Below are 21,611 nucleotides of genomic sequence, written 5' to 3'. Positions count from 1 at the left end.
ACAGCTCTTGTCAGTGCTCGGGGCTCTCGCAGGCTCTCTGATAGGAAGATAGATCCACATTGGACCCAGCAGAGGAAGGGAAATGGAGGCATACCTGAGAATCTATGACTCTTATGTTCTTTCTATACCACCAGAAATTCTCACTCTTCAGGATTGTCCAGCCACGTGACATTTGCCACCTCTTCCTTCCCTGCCCCCTTTTCTCCTAATAAGCCTTCCGATCCTGGGGAAACTTCCCTCTAGAGAAGTCTCACAATTAGGATTCCTGGTTAAATATCAGTTTCTTATCACGAAAGATCACTAAATCACTGATCACTAAAGAGAGGGTAGGAAGGAGACAAAACCCACCCTCTTGTTTCACTTGTCTACTGGGAGCTATCTGTCCCTGTACCTAAAAAAATAAAATAAAAGAATATTTCTGTATACTCCAACAGAAATATGAATGGGCTGCATCTACTTCTGCTAAGGAGTTGGATCACCAGTACCAGGTTCACTAGTGGGTGTAAGGAGCTACTGTAGAGAAATCATTGAGCCCCAAAGATATGAAGGTCACAGAAGCCAGCCTCCTCCTCCAGAAGTTTGTGCTTGCCTTAGCCTAAGGAGCCAGGACCTTCCCTTTGCCCTGTCCTTGGTGCTGATCCAGTCCCGGATTTGCTAGGGCATTATCATCACAGAACTCTATGACATGAGAACAACTTAGTACGTGTTCAGCATACCAAGCACACTAAGCTTTAGACTAGCCCCAGTGATTGTGTTGACTGAACTAAACCTGCCTTCAGATTCAGTGAAACCTGCCCTATTTTTATTCCTATGTTGAAACATACCCTGGTCATTTAGTAATGAGAAGTTTCTTTCTGCTAACTGTGGCTATTTCCACAGCCCCTGTCACAGCAGTGTGCCTGCACTCTACCAAAGCAGAGGCCAAAAAGAGCAGCAGGCCCTCTCCCCTGTTCCCCGCCAGCTTTCCAGCAGGCAGCTCCCAGCCTTGTGCCTGCTGTCCCCGCCTCTGGCCTTCAGGCCTCTGGCTGCTGAGCTGGGCAATGGGGAATAGCTGACAGTCAGCCAGCCTCTTCCACCTGCTCAGGTCAATGTCACCTCATGCTGCTATTTTCCTTTCCTGTGTTCACACTGCGGTGCTCTGCCCTCCCCCTAAGTCTGTCCGCCTGCCTTCATTCTTAATAATAATAAGGCTAGACGCCAGTGACCATGTGCAAACATTCCCCGTCAAAGTCCCTTCGTTTCCAGGGCTCTGCCTGCTGTTCCAGCAGCTGCTGCTGCCGCAGATGCTTGGGCTGAGCTGCCACTTTCAGCCTGCCCGGTCAAGGAAGTTTGTGATGCTCTCAAAGCAATGTGCCAAGGGGTCCCACTCAACAGAGAACCCATGTCACTTGTCTCCCCGGGGTATTCTTCTAGTGTAAGCAAGGACATTTCACATAGTATCATTGAACAGGGACTTTCAGATCACTCTAGTACATGTAAGTTCATGTTGAACTTCTGTTTACCCTTAACATGTTATTATTCAAATTCCATGAGCAGTTACCAAAAATTAAGGACAATACAAACTGACTGTCTTATGCTACATAGGCTTGCAGGGAGAGGAGTTTATTCTTTCTTTCTTTCTTTCTTTCTTTCTTTCTTTCTTTCTTTCTTTCTTTCTTTCTTTCTTTCTTTCTTTCTTTCTTTCCTGGCTACTTGCGTTCCTTCTCATGATTCCTTCTTCAGTCTTCATATCCAACAATGAAACCTCTACCCCATCTCCCTTCCATCCTTATAATATCTACTGCCCACAGGTAAGGGAAGTACTCAACACTATAAAACACTTGCTATTGTTTTATATCTGCCCTGTCAGGGGGAACACCATCATATTTGTGAAGACCTTTTGCTGTGGAAGATATTTGTACATTTACATATTCAGAACAGCAGCTTGTAGGTATTCTTAGAGAAGAAATATTATGGTTAGCACAACTTTTCTCTTTCTATGCCCTCTACAAAGGCCAATTCATCAAGTGGGTCATTTGCACAACGTAGGATAGGGCCAAGTCCAAGTCTCATGAGAAGATGACAATGAGAAGATAAATTCTGAGACAACATACAGATACCAATGACAAAATCTGACCAGCTAGACTGCCACCAAAGAACAAACATCCTAAAACTGGACTACAGATAAATTTAACATCTTTGCTGATTTATCATCTTTAAAATACCATAATAATCTCAATGCCTATGAAGGAAGATTAATAGAATATAGTCCTAATTTTGTGCCAAATTCTATAACATTGTCCTTGAACCTTCCAGAGGCACTGGAGATAGATACAATCATTTGAACCTGTAGCATATTTTCTTGATTTTTATCTGATATATGTGTAATATGCATGGATACATTAATGTCAGAAACTAGGACTCTGACAGTTTTCTAGACAAGTTAGTTTTGAGGTCACCTGCTGCTTGCCATGAGGCTGTAGCAGATGGACAACAGTAGAGTTGGCAACAGGTGGCAGGATGGAAATGAAGCCACCTACCCCTTTAACATGTTGCCTAGCAAGCTCAGCCCAGGAGGGCGTCACACCATTGGCAACTGGTGTTTCATCGAAACCAATTTGTTTTCCCTAATCTTCAGTGTTTTATTCTTTTCTTTTTGTATCTCTCTTTTATAGTTACTGTTCCTTCCTGGAGCCTACATTAGGGTATTTGTGAATTAGATTAATCTAAGAAAAGCTTTCTCTGGACCCAGAGATTCCAAGGAGAAAATCAGATTGTGCTAATGTATTTTATTTGGTCTGAATCACAAATACATCTGCCAGAAACTTAATAAACATACATACAGAATGAGTGCAAATAACTCTTTTTAAGTTTTAGATTTTGGCACTTATTGAGAATCATTATTATGGAGAGGCATGGCTAATAGGGGAGCAGAATTACTTATTTCTACATAGATATATTTTTCTCTCTGGGAGTTTTAAGACTTATTCCAAATATAACCTTGTTCTCTATTAATTTCTAGACTATTTATATTAGGATTTAAGGCTTTATAAATAATGAAAAGAAAACATCATTTTTTATTACTTTAATCACACAAGGAGGAGAAGAAGAAAAAGAAACTCAGTGATATTCCAAACTCCATCTTTACAATATATTTGACCTCTCTATTTGAGTTTATTCCAGACTATTCTCACAGTTTCCAGCATCTTTATCTCCTTGTGTGAACTCAACCTCAGCTTTGCTCCCACTGGTCCTTCATGCGTGTGCACAGGAAGAAAGCATCCTGAAAGGTATATAAAAGATGCCTGCTGTCTTCCATCGGCCTTGACTTTTACCCCAGCAGTCACTGCTGGCATTCTGATTCTACATCAGTGCTTCCAAATTGCTAAGTGAAGCTTTTAAGTTTCAGGTGACCATTTTTGCTCCAGGGCTTAACAAAACTCAGGAAAATTGTTACAAAAGCTGCCAAACTCAAAGAGGTAGGCAGAAAGATGAAAGGACATTTCAGGGTTTCTTGAGCCTTACTGATAGGGAGCCTCCGTTTCTTTGTCTTCCATACCCATAATAATATAACTAGATTAAAAATATTTTAATGTACCCAGAATTGATTTTAAAAAGTAAAAATTAATAGTCTTGGTACCATCTTTTAGTCAGGCAACCATCTTTTCTAATAACTTGCAAGGACTAAGTAGGTACATTCATTGAAAATGAGCACTCCTCTGGACCCCCACCATAATCTCATGTTTCTGTTTTTATAGAATCCAGAAAGACTCTCTATATCTAGCTGCAACTTTATGATAAGGTCAAGTCCTTGGAGACACAATACTGGGCTACCAGTGTTCATTGTAAGGAGTTAGCTTTAAGCCTAGAGCAGGAAGAGATCCCAGGGCCCAGATTTAGAGAGAAAAGACTACATCAAAGACAAGGCAACATAAAGGACCAAGCTTATAGAGTATCCATGGAGAAGGGAGATTACTGTTAGCCTTACAGATGGATGTGATATGATCAGGACATGGAGGATAAATAAGAAGTTTCAAACCAAACAACTGCTGTGTAAAATTTGATGCATTGGGAAGAGATCAATAAAAGAACAAGGGGAGCAGGAGAGGCACTGCTTAGATTAGTCATCTTGGGACTGTAATGAGCCTAATTGGAAATGAGCCTGAACAAAAAGTAGAGAATGTGTTAATTTGTGTGCATCATTGGTGATGAGAATCAGCATAGTTTGCCTTAGCTCAATGGGAAAATTTGTTTGAGATGAGTTCTCTCCAAAGATGGATAAAGAGAGAAGAGGATGTTTGGATCAGGAGACTAGAGGAAGTTGAGGAAGCTGCTTCTAAAAGCAAATGACCAAGATGTATGCTCATGGGATTTTAGTCTAATACTAGGAGACATGCTCAGATTGGAGATCCTGACAAAGAAGTTACTGCTGAGACTAGAATATGAACACATCTACATGGATGGATGAATGACATGAGTGGGAAGAAGACTAAAAAACACATACCTAGAATGGCAAATCTGGAGTAACATGGAATTTGAAGGAAACATGGAGTAATATAAATTGAAAGACCACAAAACAGGCCCTCCTGGGGCTGGTACAAGCAGTGGTTTGCACTTAAGAAAATACAGTGTTTATCTATGAACAGCATGAGAAAAAAATCCAACCCACAAGTAGAGCAATGTCCCAGAACAGATATGGAGTGTGCAAATGAGTACAGATTTCTTTCTCAGCCTTGTGGTAAATTAAGAGAATGGGACTTTCCTGTGGGTACTGGAAGAGAAGTACTGCCTGGAATGTCCAGTAATGGAAGAGTAAGTGAAGGAATGGGGGAATGGGTAGCTTAAGGATGAAAGAAGTTTGCCCTTGATGGACTCACACAGTGGTATGTAAACATGTCTAGGATGCTGTCTTCAAGTCACTGTACAAATCATTGTGGCAAGACTCCAAGTCCCAGCCAATATAGACCATGGCCTTTGTAGAAGGACCCTGAAATAAACCTCTGAAACACAAGTAGATTTTGTACACGTGCAGTGATAAAGAATTACTAAATAAGAATTACTGAGAAAGGAAATGACAAGGAAAGGAGAAGGAAGGACTGGGAAGGGTGGTAGACGGAGCTTAGAAATGTATGGCCTACAAGATGAGCATGGAGATGCCAGCGTGGCAGTGAGAAACAGCGGGAATTGTGTCCAGTGCTTTTTAGCACTGGAGAGCTCTTTTGAGCTAATGAGCCTCCAGGTTCCCATTCAAGTATGGGTAAGGTAGTAGAGACATGGCTGAACTGTCTCTTCAGAGTGTTGAACAGATCATTTACTTATTACCAGGAGTTTGGTATTCCTGCATCATTAAAAGGCCAATAGGTGTAAGAATGCCTCATCCATAATTCACATTTCTTTCCAGCTAAGTGCTGGATCCCTAGATGCTGAGGGTTTCTAAATGTCTATCTGGAAAGCATTGACCATGATACAAACTGCCCCTGGGCTGCTTTCACGGCTGAGAGCAATTCACTCTTTTTTTTTTTTTTTTTTTTGCATTGATCATTTCTATCCCTCTTCTATAATTAACATACTCAAATGTGTGTTTTTTAAAAGTATAACATTTTGCATAATTTTTGTGGCTATTGGGAAGGCAGCTTAGGAGATCTTGAGTATTGCTATATGAGAATATAAGTTATGTATATGAAACATTTTCGATGGCCACTCAATGTCTTTGGCTGTGTGCTTCTTACAGTAATTTTTCATGGAATTGTTCAGAGGATTCACTTTAATCAGACCCCATGGCTCTGCAACAACTATCGTTTTGTTTTCCAGGGAGAATTTAAGTCTAGCATGATTTGTATTCTGACAGTGCCTTAGAAGTTACTTCTGCAAGGAGGATTCTACATCAGAAAATCCAACAATCTCAGTCATTAAGAATATATACAGTGGCCAACGAGGTTCTTTTCCTCTCCCTGGAATGATTGGTGGCCATTTCCACCACAAGAGCTGCACAGTTACCTATGGCTGTCCATGTCTCCCTTGCCATGATCTGTGAGGTGGCTTCCCAGGATCCCTGATTTGTAACCTTCACTTTTTCACAATCCAAAATTATTCTTTGGACAGAAATGCATAAAGAAATACCATAACAGTCAAAATGTTCTTCCCTTGGCTTTCTTGACTCTTTTCACTCCGATTTTCCTCCCATGGTACTCTAATTTCCTTTGGCTGGCTGGCCTTCCTACTCCCATATCATGGCAACATCCTCTTAGTCCCCATCTAAGTTAGTTCCATAGACCAACTATAGTTAACTGCCCACACCTGAGGCAAGGCTTGCTTTCTCTATACCATTGCTATGTGACCTAGAGCCCCTAAACTTTCCTGATCATTGGAGTCCACATCTACTAAAAGAATAATCATACTTTCTTGAGCTACTGTAAAGATTGAATGTGTTAATAAAAATATGTAGAATTTTAACTGGTAGAGAGAAGCACTCAGTAATAGTAATTATTTTCATTAGTCTACACTTCCCTTTTGATATTTTTTCTTCTATGAGTGGTGGACAAATATCAACATGATATCCTTGATGCCGGGATCTACACATTGGGATCTATTGTCTGTTCAAAAAATTAACCCTATATATTATTGTTTGTAATGTGTATGTTACTTTAGAACTGTTGCATCATACAATAGTTCTACGTATTTATAGATATAAAATTGTTCCTTAGATATCTTTAGATGGCAGATTTATACACCTGACTCAATAGTCTATAAGTAAAAATAACTATTGTCAACAAATGCTTGTGTCATCAGAGATTAATAGTTGACAATCCTCGTCCACAGGGTGAGAGCTTTAAGAGACTGAATTTTGGAAGATAATTAGATGCTGAGGGTAAGACTCTACTGACTGAGATAGATGTCATTATAAAGGAGCCTCCATACTTTCCCAACCATTTCTGCGTTGTGAAGACTCAGCAAGAAACTGGCTGTCTGAAACCTGGAAGAAATCCTTACTGCATCCCAACCCGATGGCACTCTTATGTTGGGCCTCTGGCCTCCAACAGGATAGGGATAAATGTTTACATTTAGGTCTCCTCTCCCATGGTCTTCATGATAGTACCCTAAATTGACAAATTCACAGAGCAACCCAGCCTAGATTTGTCATTGTTAGAGACAGAAGTTTGATTTTCTGTGCACTACTTGAATCACCATGCTGCTTGTTCAGGACCTCGCATCCCTGTTTCCTTCTCTTTCCTCTGTTATCATCACAGCTCTGACACATCTTCTATTAACTTGACTCTGCCCACTGAAGTCAGAGTCATGGGTCTAATGTGTATTTCCAGTGATGCCAGGCTTCTGTTTAAACTGTTGTAGACACCACAGACTCTCTCTGATGGCTAAGGTCCATCTTATGCAAAGATGCTATTACCCTCAGCTTACTGGTATAATACATTTGCATAAAGGCATCAATTGCTGTTCACTTTTGTGTGTTCTCATCCTTTTCCATATATCTAGGAATCTTTAATGATTTTTCCTGTCAACAATGCTTAAAATCTTACCTTCCATTATAACAAGACTCAAATGTTAGCTCTTGTTCAGATTTTCTTAAAGTACTGTGTAGGTTCTCTTCCTGAACTCTCAGAGAACATTGCATCTCAGCTGTGGCATTCATCACGTTCTGGCTTATCTCCTCAACCCTGGCACACTTCCTTTATTTCTCCTTCTAGATCATAACTTCTTCAAAGGCACATTATATCCCTTGAAGCTTCAAATGGGATGAAACGAATGGCAATAATCACACCAGGAATTAAGCTCATTTATTCTGCAAAGCAGCAGCCTGTTGTCAAATGCTAACCCTCTCTCTCACAGCTCTCATAAAAAGAATGGGAAAGCATATAAATGAAGTAGCACACTAGAGGAACATACAGTGTGAGCAATTACGCCAATTTCTTTTATAGGAAGAACGCAGCTGAGATAAACATGGAAGCAGATTATTTACCATCCATGGGCTTCGTTGCCAAATTCTTCTACATTTTTCATTAAAAGAACTCAAGTAAGGTAAACAAAAGTAGCCCTTGGGAGGAATTAGCACAGAGAAAACAGCTTATTTATCAGCATGGCCTCTGAGATATATCTATTTGTGTAACTGCTTCCTCAGGGACCCAATGCATGTGTTTGCACACATGCCAGAGCCACCACCAGGTGTGTAAGGTCACTCCAAACCTTAGCTTCCAGGTAAGGGTGAAGAGGGTTGGTTGAGTGTGAGACGCTTACCTTCAGGGCATCCTGTGTGTCATCCAGGCAGTAGACTCTGATGCTGTACTCCAGGGAAGAGCAGCAGAGGGGACCAAAGATGGCCAGTTTCAGACGCTTGGCAGCTGCTTTGGTGGTGGACTGCCCAACCAGGGCATAGGTGCTGAGGTTCTCTGTGAGGATATGGCAAGCCTCTGCATCCAGCTGAATGTAACAGGGGGTTGTGAAGTTCTCCTCCCCAACCACCACAACATCCTGGGAAGGAGGGGGAAGGGACCATGGTTATGCTAACAAGGACACATGCCAGCCACCATGGATAGTGGTAGATAAAACGGAAAAATGTCCCTGAATTCTGGTTCATCTTTCACAAACTTTGTGGTACCGATTTTCATAGCATTAGCTCTTTCTATTACTGCCTATAAACTGATGTAATTATTGACATAAGTATCCTGGAATCTACATGAAAAGCCAAAAGAAAATAATGAATTATCCCTTTTATTGTAGTGTGACTGAGTTCCTTAACTGCTTTTGAGGACTTGGTGTTTTGATCTTTCAGTGTCTTATGTAATCTAAAAGTGTAAATTGTTGAGGTACCATCATAGAATATCAACCTTTTCTCCAAGAATCCACATTTAAAAATAATGGGGGGGGGAATTAAGACATTATATTGTATCAGTGTACTTTCTCTTACAAAATTCATACTACAGTAATTTCCTCAGAATAGTATCCTTTCTCCCAAATAATCTCAGCTCTAATAAACTCTGCAGGTGATCTGTGGTAGATACACACTGCCTCTTACATATGTCTCTCCTATTTTTTCTTATGTAATCCACTAAATAGTTCATTATTTTAGACACAAAATATTTAGTATGAAATAAGTGGAAGTGCTCATTTTTGTAAAAATCATATTTTGATTTATTGCCATATAACTAAATGGCTTAACTTATATACTAACAATGCGGGAGGTCATTCTTCTAAGAGTCAACATTCCGCATGCTCCCAGTAGGCAGTGTGGAAGTTGATAAGACATACTGGAGACTGGGCAGATAGAGCATGAGGCTGGGTTAAGAGTTCAGTTCCCTCTGAGGTCAGCCAACAAGATGGCAGGCACAAGACCAGCAGAGCCATGGTTTACTATAGGCAAGTAGACATGAATTTTATGAAGTCTCTCAACTTTTAAGTAATTTGGATTGAGAAGGATGCATGGGAGATAAAACACATGCATGAACACAATTTAGTCTCTGAATTAAGTCATTTTGTCTCCACAGAACATGAGTCAGTTCTGTAATGCTTTCTACCAGGTGAGTCTAACACATGGTGACTGCCAATTACTCAAAAATGTTAGTGAATGAAATTTAGTCTTCAGGTCTGGATAAAGATCCGAATGTAGGAGGTCATGGCTCACTACTACCTCAGGTGATAGTTTATTGGTTAGGCCTTATGACATCATCTGACATATAAGCCATATTTTAACAAAATCAAGGAAATCATAGTTTGAAGTGAATATAAAGGAATCTTGCACTGATGAAGAAAGCAGCTCAGGACCTCTAAGGTTATTCCAGGCCTCATGACACTGGAGACAGAAGGACATGAGGGAGTATTGTTCAAGAAGAATATGACTGACAATGGACACCATGACCCAAACCTGTCATTGTATCTACCTGGACTCTTGAATTCACCCCTATGTCATTGATATCATCACTTCACCCCAGAAATCAAAAGAGCACTTAGCAGAGTATCTTGCAAACACTTAAGATAGAGCTTTAGATAATTTTGCTTGTTTAGATAGTTACACACACACACACACACACACACACACACATACACACACACGTGTGTGTGTACATATATATATATATAGATAGATATAGATATAAATATAGATATTTAAAGCTTAAATGACATTAAAGTTAGGCCCGACTAAATCTATTTAAAGATGAGAGTTAAAATATAACCCCAAACTCAATCCCAAGTTTGAGGCACTCTAATAAGGAATAATTCCTTCATATGGGCAAATGTAGCCAATGTTTGTAGAAAAGAAAAATCTAGTTAATCCCAGAATATTGTGCTTTGCTGTTAAGTCAGTTTTCCTAAAATATTATAGCTTTAAACTTTCATGCGTATCTTTGTAATTTCTTTGGCTAAAAATACCATAAGTGATTATATTGTAACTTCACATTTTGCATATATAATTTTTATACATATATATTTATACGATCATTTACATATGTATTTGATAAAGATATTCTTGAGAGACAGATGCTAAGTGAAGAGTTCTGATGTAAGTTCTGATGATCCCTCCTTCCCTCCTTTCCCAACATGGGGTGCCTGTACTCCTAATGGGTTAACAGGGGCTTCTGAGTATCCTTGATTCTGTGAACTGATTTTGAACGTCCCCTTTCTGGTGCCCATCAGTCAGAAGATAAGGAAGTAGTTACTGGTCTTCTGTCTCTCACTTTGAGTGTGAGCTAAAGGCTGTCCTTCTTTGATTTAAAAATAAAGGTCTCCCCCTCCTTGTCTTAATGATGGACAATGGGTACCGTGTTTCTCCCACAGATACCCCACTCACCTCCCATTGTCCTTGCACTGCCTGGTTTTTGAGCTGGATCTTCCAGTCCTCGGTGCTGGGGTCTGCACAGTGATGCAGAGTGAGGATGACAGGGCGGGTCAGCAGAGCTCCAGGAGGCCCACAGCTCACCACAGGGGTAAGTAGGGTCTGAGAGTCTTCCGTGGGGGGCCTGCATGGAGAGCAGAGGACCATACCTATGACATTTCCGTAGTATGAATGCACTGCGTCGTCACTGAGATCTAAAGTTGGAGAAACAGTTCAAATCACTTGCTCATAACACTTGAGCAGGGTGGGTATTGGGTGGTAAGACAGAAATAAACGGAAGCCATGTTCTGTATAGACAGGCTTTCATCTTGTAAGACAGGAGGTTTTTCTGACAGTGGAGCATTTGATAGCATCTCTTTGATCCCCATCCTCAGACTGCCTTGGGTAGCTGCCTCTGAATTCATGTTCTGATACTTTCAGGATGGAATAAGAACAGATTCCTTATGATGTTACATAACCAGCTTTTCTGATAACTTTTACCACTGGTCTCACAGTGTTTTAATACTTTCGTGTTTTCGGGGCCCAACTTGAAAAATACTTCAAAAAACTCACTTCAGAATGAGGACACCCTAGAGCTAAACTTAGTCGAAGTGACTTTCAGGCATAATTCAGGCGAGTATAGCAGATTCATTCTTTCATATGTGAGCAGAAAGAATATAGAATGGCATTTCTGTAGCAAGTTAAAAAGAGATCACATCACTTATGTATTTCACACACAAAATATCTGGCCATAAGGGACTCAAAGATGCAAATTATCCTTCCTTCCTTCCCTCCTTCTTTGTTCCTTCCCTTCCTTTCTCTCTCTCCCCCTCCCTCCCTCCTAAACTCTGTCAATCTCTTTCATGTATATGACTAAACAAAAAGTAAGTGGATTAATTAATCCAAGCTGCCAAAAAAACTTAGCACTTGAGAAAGTCATTCCAAAATTTTTGAGGTTGCTTAATTGTCTCACAGCTCACAACTGGCATTTTGTGATTAGACTAAACACATACTTCTCAACAGCCCTCACACTGACTGCTGGAAGGAACGTGACTACCGAAATCACAGGCCCATGAAATCTTAGGAAGGTCTTTGAACTTTGTCCCCACCTAGAACAAGGGGTTCAGGACAACACAGCTGATGTGGTTAGTGCCTTAGACATATGCAAAGTTATGGACCATGGTTACTAGAGCATCATTCATTAACAACCCACATTATGATTAACTAAAATGAATATGATCTGTCTTCTAGACATTTGGTTCCATAGATCCTTGACCTGCTAACTCGGCCACTTTATATCATGTATTTAGAGATATTATTTTGATATTTTCTCTATTGCAAATCATTGTCATTTTTTTCAATATCACCTGGCAAGCAAGGAGTCTACCTCTTTCCTTATGTTTTTTTCCCTGTTCATGAGGAAGTAGTCAGTAATTTGGTGTCTCATTAAACTGAGAATCCTGAAGGCAACCTAAAATTTAAGTGTATAGCACCTGAGGATTGCTATTTACTTTAATTTAGAATATGAAGATATAGTCTCATGACAAAATCATTGCACTGGATTATTCTCAATCAAGTAATAACACAAATATTTTATACCAGGCTCCAGTCAAGAGGGGAGGATGGCAATATCCTTATTAAAAATCCCCTTCATGAAGTAGCCACTGGAAGCTAAGTGGAAGCTAAGTTTGTTAAAACTCAGTCTTCAAATATTCCTAAGTGTTCTTAGGCCATGCCAAGTCTATGCAGTTTTGTGTTTGTTAGAAAGCTTTTGAACCTAGACATATTTATAAGTTTACTTTAGTAGATTCAGTATACAATTCTTTATACTACATCATTCCTCCAAATATTGTTTATCTCTAACACTCTCCTGACCTTCAAGAATTGGATATGTCTACCATTTTTGTGGTCATTATAATCTCTGCCAAGATTGTAACACAAGAATAAGACAGGGATAAGACCTTTGCGAGGTCACCACTTCAAGCCTCTCTCTCATCAGACATCAATACCTCCAAGATATTTAGCTCAACCAAATATAAACCCATTAGCATGCACATCTCAGTGACATCCTCCTGTCTTATTCATGTGGACATTTAAACAGACATCTCAGATTCTTCAGTAATTGCAGTGGCTACATGAAATTGATTTGTCTCTTTTTATTACCTATAGTTTATGTATTATTTATCACATCATCTAGAAGTTAGTAAATATCTATGCCCTACCTTTATCTAATGCTGACTAAATGAGCAGAGATGAATGAATGATGGCAGGTATGATTATTTTTAACATTGTTAGATAATTCTTTATAGATTGATTATGATAATTGATGTTCTTAGTGGTTTTCAAGGAAGCTTGTCTCCTATTTCCTTGGAAGAAATGATAACATCTATCATTCCCTACATCTACAGGGACTGATAGGTAGGGCTACCCCTCATTGAGTAAGGCTCAGTTTCTCCATATTTAGTGGGAGTTTGCTGAAACTGTATAGATATTACCCGATACTCTTTGAAATATTTGTGAGCTTCAGCTCAGAAAACTAACATGAAATTGATGATGATCTAGAACATACAATGTTGTGACTGATGAACTTTCGGACCTAAAATTTGTGCTGTCTATCAATACTGACATGACAGGACAGCTAACGTGATAACTCATAAGTAGGGCCAGACATTAAAGCCTTCACAGCTTCCAGTTAATCATCATCCCTAAAGCTTACAGTTTGGTCTCTATTGCCCTTAAGGTTCCCGACCCTCACTGTTCCCTCCTTCTCTTGAAGTTGTACCAGGATCTCACTAACTTCTATCACTCCCTCCTATCCTATCCTCCCATGTGCAAGCCTCAAACAAGCTTTGCTTAAGTCCAGTTCTTTAATATCCTGCATAACATGCTTTGTTTATTAAATCTGCAGTTTCCTAGGCACCTTAGGGGTGTACATATATTTGGCATTGGTTTCTGGCAATAGCTTGAGACTTCAATATTATCTTTCTACCAGGTTGGTTTTCATTTTCTCTTAATGCATTTTGTCTTCTTCCCTTTGTCTAATCTCCCCCACCTTCATATAACATAAGGGAAGTCTTGCTTTCATTTTGTCATGATTAATATTACACTATATGCCTTTGGCAGTGACCTTATTGTTGCCTAATACCACTTTTCCTTCTATGAGAGAAATAACCCTTATGCTTTCCTGAGGCCTTCTCTTCCCTTTTAGTTACAAGTGTACCTTGAGAGATGAGCAATCAATTTTACAGGGAAGGCCCTGAAGCAGATCCACTTCAAGTGGCCCTAGCAGAGAGTTGAGGTCTGTCTCCCAGACTGGTGTCAGCAACCTGTGCTTGGAGACAGGAAGGAGGGGCTTCCTCTCACTGCCCATGAACATAAGGGAGAAGTGAAATCCTGCAGCTGAGTTCGAAAACTGTCAGCTGGCACCTGAGCACACCCTTGGCATGCAGTAGTGATAGGCTGTGCTCTTGGAGGAGGGAAACCAAATGGAGAGTGGTAGGGGGAGGGGCAAATGAATGTCAAATGAGTGTCAAAAGAATTTATTAACTCAGTGAGGTGTGGAAATGTGATGAATAGGCAAGCGAGGAAGATGAAGTACAATCTGTAATGGAACGAAAAACAAAGAAGTAAGACTTTCATTCGCTTCTAAGATAAAGGAAGTAGCTTCCACCATATATTAAAGGGGAGACTTAGGTAAAAGTTAGCTATATTAAACCAAAGGTCAGAAGTGTCTAAAGTCACAGAGCCATTACTTACATAAAGGGAGGGTATTCAGAGGACATGGAGCCAAAGAGTTGAAACTAAATGTAAACCTCATCATGTATGATTTTGTACGTCCTATGAGTTTTTTGGATGACCCATGCATGAGCTATCTGAAGTACATAAGCAGTATGTACAGATTAATGGCTGATGACAAGGAAGTGAACACCATATAAAACTTAGGTATAGAAGCAACAACTAAGTAGAAACTCAGCCAAGTTCAACGATCAGAATGTTTAAAGTATATACAAGCAAACAAACAAACAAACAAATAAAACCTTAACAAGGATAAAACCAGGGTAACAGCTGTACAGATCTCAGTGCCCCTTGGACAAAGTGCATGAGGAAAAGAGGCTGGTTTTCAGGTCGGTTTGCTTGTAGCGCCTGCTGGCTATTACCAGTGAGACCATACAGAAGCGCATTATAGACAACTCCCCCGTGAGCAGCTGTATTAACTGCTCATGAATACCTGCAAAGCAAGGTAATCATGAGACCCCTCTCCAGAGGAGGAAACCGGAGACACTAACACACTTCCCAGGGATGCTGGGCTAACTCTTAGCACCGGCAGATCTCGTACGGAAATCATTTCGCTTCTTTCACACCGGTGAGTCTAGGTTTGCTGATCGTGAGCTTAGGGACCTTTTGAAAAGACTCTGCCTCCATCTACCTCTGGGTGGACATAAGGTGCCCTCTGTGAATGCATGTCTTTCTGTCAGGTCCCTTCATACAGCAATCTCACTCCAGGCTCAGGTGTCTTTTAAAGCACATGTCTTCCCATATAACTGGCAAGTTGAAGTATTTGCATTCTGCGTTCATGACAGGAAATGTCTAACTTGCTTCCTATCAAAAGTTCAACTGAAGGAGAAAAAGCCAATCTGAGTGGCATGTTTCTTTTTTCCCAGACAGACAGAGTCTATCTTCAGATGAAGTTAGAACAGCTAAGCAATGTGCTCTGGGCTTTAACCTTGTGGAATTATTTTACTCAGTGTGTATATACTCTGAGTCCCTACAATTTGCTTCCCTTGAGGATCATTAACACAGAGAGTCTTTAAACTCATTGCCATTGTCATTTTATCTTAGGATCAAAATATGTTTTTTTTATGAGGAAGAAGAGAGGAGAGAAATATTCTCCTTCCAGCCATACTGTTAATGTGGATCTTAAGAATTAGAGGAGACTCCCTCCCCCTTCCCCCCTCCAGAGTTTCCTTCTATTATTATTTTTTTTTTGCAACAAAATCTCTCTTTAGCTACTAATGGCCTTAAACTTGAAAACTTCCTCTCTCGGTGTTGTAAGTGTTAGAGTTTCAGACATGTGCTACTGTATCTGGCTACCTTTTCCTCTTGAAGCTATAATATAAACAATTTATTATCTACTTTCAGGAAAAGTGCTTCATTATGCTACTATTTCATATTCCTACTGCTCACCTGACTTTATCCATAACTATATACTTTATGGTTGATACTAATATATAATATATATATCTTTGTCATATCTATCTATATCTATATACCATTTTATAGAAAGAATAATTACTTTTTATACATAGAAAAGTAATTAATGAACCCTGAGACTGGTTGATTTTATTTGGTTTTCTCCTATCCTAAGCCAAGGTGAAACAGATGCTATCCACCAAAGGTTTTGACAGAGTGTGAACTGGCTCATACTGTTTGCCACAATGACGTGCAGTGTTCATGGCCTCCTGTATTCACCTAGTTCCATCCTCTTCAGCTGAAGATAAGCTGTATTGGGGTGCTGCTACAGCATAGGGTGCCCTACCCCACACTCCCATAGTTTTTTTCCCATCCTTTCATGGTATCCTAGTCAGAGGAGTGATTGTACATTTTGGATAGAAGGAAGAAAATAGAATATTGATGAGGTCAAAGATCTCTTCATTAAGATTCCAAAGCCTTTGACTTTAAATAAAAGATATGTAGCTTACTCTACTGAATGTGATTTGCCTCAAGAAAGTTGTGTTTGTGAAGAAAGCTTAATTAGATCTCAAACCAACATGGGATGGGGGATAGCTCAGGGTGTAAGGTGATTGCAATAAAAGCATAGGGACCTTAGTTTGATATCCAGCATACACATATAGCTACTGTGTCACATACACATAATCTTAGCAATGGGGTAGTAGAGACAGAATGATCCCAAACAAGCAAGCCACTTTGGACAGAATGACTAGTCCCCATGTCAGTAAGAGATTCTCTGTCAGAAAAACAAAACAAAACAAACAAAACAAAACAAAAAAAACAAACATATAGAGACATTGTGGAAGAAACCTGAAGTCCACTTTTAACTTCCACACGTGAATGCATACACTCCAAAAGAAAATGCCCACCAGAGACTATTAATGAAAGCTAGAACACAAGATGACCTCTCAGATACATGAGAAAACCTCACAGTACTAACTTTCTATGATAACAGCAATATGTTTTCCCTGTAAAAGCACAGAAGTGAACTTCAGAATGATTATTAATACAAATTATCACTGATTTCGTTCTGCAGGGTCTTACATGTGCTTCTGTGTTAGTGAGATTCTATATACATCACGATGAATCCCACTTAAAGGTGAAGGAACTTATTCCTGGGGAATCAAGTCTCAGCAACACATCTTACTCAGTGACTAAGGAGAACTAAAGATAGGTCAAGCACACCTGACCACAGAGCTCCTCTGTTTTCCAAGGTGACATCACTCCTGTGCGCACCTCTCCACACATCCTCCCTCCACCTTCTCATTTTCTTACATACTGGCTGCACTTGCCATTGCTCAGTGAAGACCTTAACAATCTTTGTGAAATACAGATAAAAACTGTCTGAGAAGCCAGGGCAAGAAGACTGGATGCGTGCTACTTGAAGGCATTTGCAGTAGAACTGGGAATGTTTCTTCCCCCCCCCCCCCTTTCTCTCTGATTCCTTTCATGGCATCCAAAGCTGGGTGTGTTTCCAGCTGGATGGTATGCAGCTGGTCATCTGCTGATTTGAGTTGTCTGAAGGGAGGCGTGAACTTAATTACATGTGGCCTAGTGAATGTGACAAATGGGGCCTTATCATTACTGAGTGTGCTCTACACAAAGCACAGACTGGCAGATGCCTGACCTAAATGAGCCAGAGATGAGACAAATCATGTCTGACCAAAGAAGGTGAAGAACTGCAAGGCTGAATTTTCAAGAGTTCTGGAAAAAAAATTACAAAGCCTCAGTTTCCCCATGAATACAATTTCTATAATTTATGTAGAAATATGGCCCCCCTTTTCTTGTTTCTAGAATGAATTTTTAAAAATCTCATTGAGACCAAAACATTATCCTCTATCAATTTTTGAGGGCAAAATAGATTGAGAACTGAAAGTCAAGTTTAACCCTGCCCCCCTTTCTTTTCTGTGTCCTGTACTGTTCTTACAATTTCTTCAACCAGCTAGCCAAAAGGATCAGTCAGTCCTGAAAGCCCAAATGTTAAAATGGATAGGACTTTATTCATAATCTATGGGGAGCCACGGGAAGTTTATGGACAATTTAATGATGTGGGACTAACACTTCTGTTTTAAAGAGCGATGTGCTGGCTGGTGATGTGTCCCACTGGAAGAGGGATCGGGAAGGCTTCCTGGAGGTCTGGTTTAGGTTGGACTGCAGAGAGGTAAGAGAGTAGTGTTCCAGGCTTGACAGCAGGGGAATAATAGGTGAAAATTATAAAAGAGAAAAAAGTATTTCTTAACTGGCCAGAAGTGTTGCAGAGGAGTACACAGGACACAAGGATGGAAAGTAGGCACATGGAGAAACACTAGCATTCTGGTTTATGCTGAAATGAAGCTAAACGGGAAAGGATAAAGTAGGCACATGGTTTGTATCTGGCACATGGGTAATATATAATGACTGTTCATTGAATATTTTTGAACTAAAGAATGAGTATGTATAGGGAGAAATAAGCCATGGTATAAGAAAATCTTAAAAATCAAAGGTAAAGAAGTGTTTGACAGTGGTTGTGTTAACTATAGAATATAGGACATTGGCGGTCTTTAGCATTCTTCTGTTGGTGAAATTCCCTATAGAATGTGTCTAAAGAGTGAGTTAATGGTGAGGGAATGAAATGACTATATATATATATATATATATATATATATATATATATATATATATATATAATGATTTTCTGTAGCTTGAATTACAGGCATGAATAATGCTAAAGAATTCCTTGTCTTCTTTTGTTGAAGCTTCTTGTCTGGCTGTTGTTTGTGTAGATGGAAGATGGAAGGATACTATCAGAGGGGAAAAATGTTCTGGGTCACACTGTTATAAATACCTGCATCTCCACCTGGGTACATAAAAGAAGAGCTTTTCAGCTACCAAAGTAGGGGACCAAAAAGAGCAGGCTTCCTGAGGATGAGCAGAGTGGGGAGTGACTGATGGTACACGAGTCACCTCATCTGCAATTGTTACTCCGACTCTGCTCTGGCCAGACCTGAGGCCAGTGGTGCTCCTTAAACAATGAGCATTTCCATTTTAAAAATATCTTTTGTTTTAAAATCTTAATGTGGTTTTGAAAGTATTAATCATCCATGTTTCTAGTGCACTGCTACACACACACACACACACACACACACACACACACACACACACAGAGAGAGAGAGAGAGAGAGAGAGAGAGAGAGAGAGACAGAAGGAGGTAGAAAGAGAGACAGAGACACAGAAAGACAAAGACAGAAACAGCAGCAGATATACAAAGACACAACACATGCATGTACACACACACACACACACACACACAGAGACAGAGAGACACAGAGAGAGATTATATATTGAAACGAATCAAGGAAGACCATGTCTGCTATGTCAGAAGTTAAACTGAAAATTGTGTTTAGAAGATTTAACCTGTTCTCATTTTTACTTAAAATAGCTTCATATTGATGAAGATGACACATTCTAAACAGAACCTTAGGATTCAGTCTAGTTTTAAGCAACACTAGTCTCATCTTGAAAGGTCTAATTATAAAAGCTAAGCATAAGAAGGTTGATGACTCCTTTGCTGGAGGAGAATTACAAAGAGAAGAATCTGTGCACAAAGTCTGTGTGCCAGGCTGAGGTGTGAGGGGCAAGTCAGGGGCTGTGGCAGGCTGAGGTGGGAGGGGTAAGTCAGGGGCAGTGCCAGGCTGAGGTGGGAGGGGCAAGTCAGGGGCTGTGGNGTGGCAGGCTGAGGTGGGAGGGGTAAGTCAGGGGCAGTGCCAGGCTGAGGTGGGAGGGGCAAGTCAGGGGCTGTGGCAGGCTGAGGTGGGAGGGGCAAGTCAGGGGCAGTGCCAGGCTGAGGTGGGAGGGGCAAGTCAGGGGCTGTGGCAGGCTGAGGTGGGAGGGGCAAGTCAGGGGTTGTGGCAGGCTGAGGTGGGAGAGGCAAGTCAGGGGCTGTGGCAGGCTGAGGTGGGAGGGGCAAGTCAGGGGCTGTGCCAGGTTGAGGTGGGAGGGGCATGTCAGGGGCTGTGGCAGGCTGAGGTGGGAGGGGCAAGTCAGGGGCTGTGGCAGGCTGAGGTGGGAGGGGCATGTCAGGGGCTGTGGCAGGCTGAGGTGGGAGGGGCAAGTCAGGGGCTGTGCCAGGTTGAGGTGGGAGGGGCAAGTCAGGGGCTGTGGCAGGCTGAGGTGGGCGGGGCAAGTCAGGGGCTGTGCCAGGTTGAGGTGGGAGGGGCAAGTCAGGGACTGTGCCAGGCTGAGGTGAGAGGAGCGTGTGTAGGTGCTAAGGGTTAGACCCTTTTGTGACTTTTTATTTCTACAATGGTGAGATTCTTGACACAGGTCACAGGCAGCCAGAGTATCTTTGTAAATCCACACATCTCTGTGGATCATCTATAAATCATGTTTTTTTGGCCATATTTTTTTGCTAAAGGACCATGTGTTTACTCATAGAAACTCATAGAAAATATCACTAGAATTCCATAGGATATGTTGTACCTGAAGCTTCAAAGAGAAAGAGAAGTAAAATTTGACAGATTTTTTTTTTTTTTTTTTTTTTGGTATAGGTCTAGAGTCAAATGTATATCACTCTATGGTTTCTACTGTGCAATTCTCCAAGTTAGACACTGCTAAGGAAAAAAATTAGGAAAAAAGCCTATTTACCTCATATTTTCTTTCCTGTGTACAGTCACATACATTTCGTAGACTCTCCCCTGAGGGACAGCCCCAGCGGGAATCAGCAAGCTTACTCCTGAATAGGAAAAAGAGAAAAGCACTGTATAAGACCTGTGAACCAAAACTAGAATGCTTTTGCAGCATGCAAAAAGGACTCAGATTTTGTGCCTATGTGGCACTAGTCTTTACAGTTTCCCTAAAGACATGTAAAGCTATAGCTGCCTTCTCTTCTTGCTGGCCTTGCATTCTGCCTCAGCTCCCTTTCAACTGTTATGGAATTACTTAAGAGAGTGATGTCATTTTGAAAGTTCGTGTTTTATTTAAGGAATCGACAGATGGTTCCACTGTTGTTTTTCTTGTAAATTGAGGGGAAACCAAAAACTGCTATTAAAATTTTAAACAGCTGCAAAGATGCATTGTTTTTGATTAAAAAATAAGTTTCCCATGAAATCCAAAGTCAGGGGAATGCTAACCTCAGCCATATATGAAAACCTTTTTTCCCCTTCTAAAATATCTGGTGAGCATCAGTGTTATTTTACAGCAGAGTTAGAGATAAGAATAATTTATTATACACAACTCTATGGATTGAGCAACATCTTACTCAGCTGCAACAGGTCACGGCACTTCTCATGTGTTGCTAAGTGTGTCAATGAAAAGGATTATTGGCATGAACTGTGTGAAAGCTTGGCCTCAGACAATACTGTGACAATTTGAGCTGGTGTCAAGACCACCTGGAAATCCTGGTTCCTAAAGCATGGTGGAAATTTTTGTTTATAGAATGTGTGTGTGTGTGTGTGTGTGTGTGTGTGTGTGTGTGCATGAGTGTACATTGTGCATGTGTGTATAACAAAATTTTACATGCATTAACACAATAGGTCAATGAAACTATTTTTGTTATTTTATTAAATAATACTTCCAGACTTGTCCAAAATAGTCAGGTTGTACT

General features: G+C 40.5%; 1 protein-coding gene across 2 annotated transcripts in view; it reads right to left on the bottom strand.

Moving 5' to 3' along the window:
* Unc5c (unc-5 netrin receptor C) overlaps nucleotides 1-21,611 on the bottom strand; it is a 350,620-nt gene that overhangs the window by 22,685 nt on the left and 306,324 nt on the right. For both annotated transcript variants that reach the window (XM_021195777.2, XM_021195778.2), the window contains 3 exons: nucleotides 20,654-20,741; nucleotides 10,778-10,946; nucleotides 8,230-8,463 (listed from right to left, as the gene is read on the bottom strand). In XM_021195777.2, coding sequence (XP_021051436.1) covers nucleotides 8,230-8,463; nucleotides 10,778-10,946; nucleotides 20,654-20,741 — 491 coding nt within the window. The remainder of the gene's footprint in view (nucleotides 1-8,229; nucleotides 8,464-10,777; nucleotides 10,947-20,653; nucleotides 20,742-21,611) is intronic.

Source organism: Mus pahari, chromosome 4 (genome assembly GCF_900095145.1).
Source record: "Mus pahari chromosome 4, PAHARI_EIJ_v1.1, whole genome shotgun sequence".
Lineage (NCBI taxonomy): Eukaryota > Metazoa > Chordata > Mammalia > Rodentia > Muridae > Mus > Mus pahari.
Note: the sequence above shows the minus strand (reverse complement) of the source record. Positions and strands in the feature narration are given on the sequence as shown.